This window comes from Camelina sativa, chromosome 7 (genome assembly GCF_000633955.1).
Source record: "Camelina sativa cultivar DH55 chromosome 7, Cs, whole genome shotgun sequence".
Classification (NCBI taxonomy): domain Eukaryota; kingdom Viridiplantae; phylum Streptophyta; class Magnoliopsida; order Brassicales; family Brassicaceae; genus Camelina; species Camelina sativa.
This window is the reverse complement of record NC_025691.1, coordinates 5,956,741-5,958,998: the sequence shown is the minus strand read 5'-3', so window position 1 is coordinate 5,958,998 and position 2,258 is coordinate 5,956,741. Positions and strand designations below refer to the sequence as shown.

General features: G+C 38.3%; 1 protein-coding gene across 1 annotated transcript in view; it reads right to left on the bottom strand.

Moving 5' to 3' along the window:
* The window catches only part of LOC104700459 (vacuolar-sorting receptor 2), a 4,107-nt gene extending 3,765 nt beyond the window's left edge, over nucleotides 1–342 (bottom strand). The window contains exon 1 of the mRNA XM_010415982.1: nucleotides 42–342. Within this exon, the coding sequence (XP_010414284.1) occupies nucleotides 42–342 (301 nt within the window). The remainder of the gene's footprint in view (nucleotides 1–41) is intronic.

The following is a 2,258-nucleotide window of genomic DNA, read 5'->3' as shown; positions in this document are numbered from 1 at the left end:
TTTAATTGTAATGAAATAATCAAACAGGCAAAGAAAATGACCTCCTCGGTCAACGAGAACGAATGTGGGCAATCCAGCGACTCTAGATCTAAAAGAAATGTCGAAATCGTCGAAGTTCTTGCAAGCCTTTTGGTTAGCTTTGGGATAAAGCACCGCACCAGACATGCTTCCGCCGTACTGAGGGACACCAAAGTTTCCAAGGGCGCATTCGTAGACTCCTCTGATGGACTCTGGCGAAGTCACTCTGAGGTTGTTTTTCTCCACTACGAACCTTCCCATGCACGAACTCCACCCAACTATAATCCATACCATTACAATTAACCTTACTTCTTTCGTCCTCATGATCGCAAGATAATTTTTTTAGGGTTAATTTTTAAACATGAATCAATGGATAGCCACAAAATGATCAAAAATCTTCGTTTTCCTAACCATAAAAATTTGAAACTGTCAAACAGTGAGCAAATATCTCAGCGTTAAAAGGAAGACTTTTATATTCTTTGTGTTTGTTTGTTTTTTTTTAGAATTTTTTCTTTCAGAAATCCTATTAAATTAAGTATTAGTTTTTTGGTTTCTTTGGAGATTCTAAAATATGCATACTAATAATAGGATGAGTTTAGGAAAGTCTGTATATCAGGTTTTAAACTACATCTTTGAGTTACCACATCATTATGTCCACATTTTAGAAAAATTAAATTATCAGTGATATTAATTATTATTTTTTGGTACTATAGAATTATAAGAAATGAACAAACAATATAGATATGGGAGAGTTACTCAAAATAGCTTAGACAAATGTAAAATTTACTAGAAAGGCATGCCATGGGTGGAAAACTCAAACCGTTATGAAAGTTAGAGAAACTCGAAAGATGTATTTTCTTCTTGTTATTCATTATGTTCGATAATCATACATATATATAGTGAAAGATAAAGCCCTAAGTACAATGGGCCTAAACCGACTTAAACTAAAAGAACAAGGCTGATGGGCCTTGTGGACTTGGACATGAATATGGGCTGGTTATGGAGATCCATCCTAAGTGATTTACAACACTCCCCCTTGGATGACATAATCATGCAAATGCTAAGAGATCACCGTAATGCACTTGGGGACGCTGCCTCATTAAAACCTTACCAGGAAAATCCATTGGGACAAAACCATGGTGAAGAAAAAAGAGTACAGCACGCATTACTCCCCCTGTTCCAAGCATCACTAAAAATCCTTAAGTCTCCGCATTCCAATCTGGTGCGTGAGCTTCCTGAATGTCGATGTCGGTAATGATTTGGTGAAGAGATCGGCTGAATTTTCGCATGATGGAACTTGTACCACTAGAACTTTTCCGGCCTTTTGTAGTTCATGTGTGAAGAAGAACTTAGGTAATATGTGCTTTGTCCGATCTCCCTTAATGTACCCTTCCTTGAGCTGTGCGATGCAAGCGGTATTGTCTTCATATATGATAGTCACTTCTTTGTCATTGACCATGCCACAATCTGACCTGATATGTTGAGTCATCGACCTCAACCAAACACACTCACGGCTGGCTTCATGCATAGCTAAAATCTCTGCATGATTAGATGATGTGGCCACAATGGTCTGCTTCATTGAACGCCACAAAATTGTTGTACCACCGTGCGTAAACACATAGCCGGTTTGAGACCTTGCATTATGTGGATCGGATAGATAACTTGCATCAGCAAAACAACCTAAACCTTCTTTGTTATAGTTAGTATAAAATAACCCCAAATCCAACGTTCCTTGTAGGTAACACAATACATGTTTGATACCGTTCCAGTGCCTTTGGGTCGGACAAGAACTAAATCTTGCTAGGAGGTTCACGACAAAACAAATGTCTGGTCTAGTGTGGCTAGCCAAGAACATTAAAGCTCCTATAGCACTGAGGTATGGCACTTCCGGACCGAAAATCTCTTCATCGTCCTTCTTTAGACCGAATGGATCACTGTCCAAATTAAGGCTTCTCACAACCATTGGGCTAGGCAATAGGTGAGCCTGGTCCATATTAAATCTCTTGAGTACCTTTTCATTATATGCCATTTGATGCACAAGGATTCCATCATTTATGTACTCAAGTTGCAATCCCAAACAGAACTTAGTTTTACCTAGGTCTTTCATTTCAAACTCTTTCTTGAGATATTCAACTGTTTGGGTGATTTCCCCAGAGGTTCCTAGGATATTTAAATCATCCACATATACTGCTATGATTACAAACCCTTTGTTTGCAAACTTCTTTATAAAAATACATGGA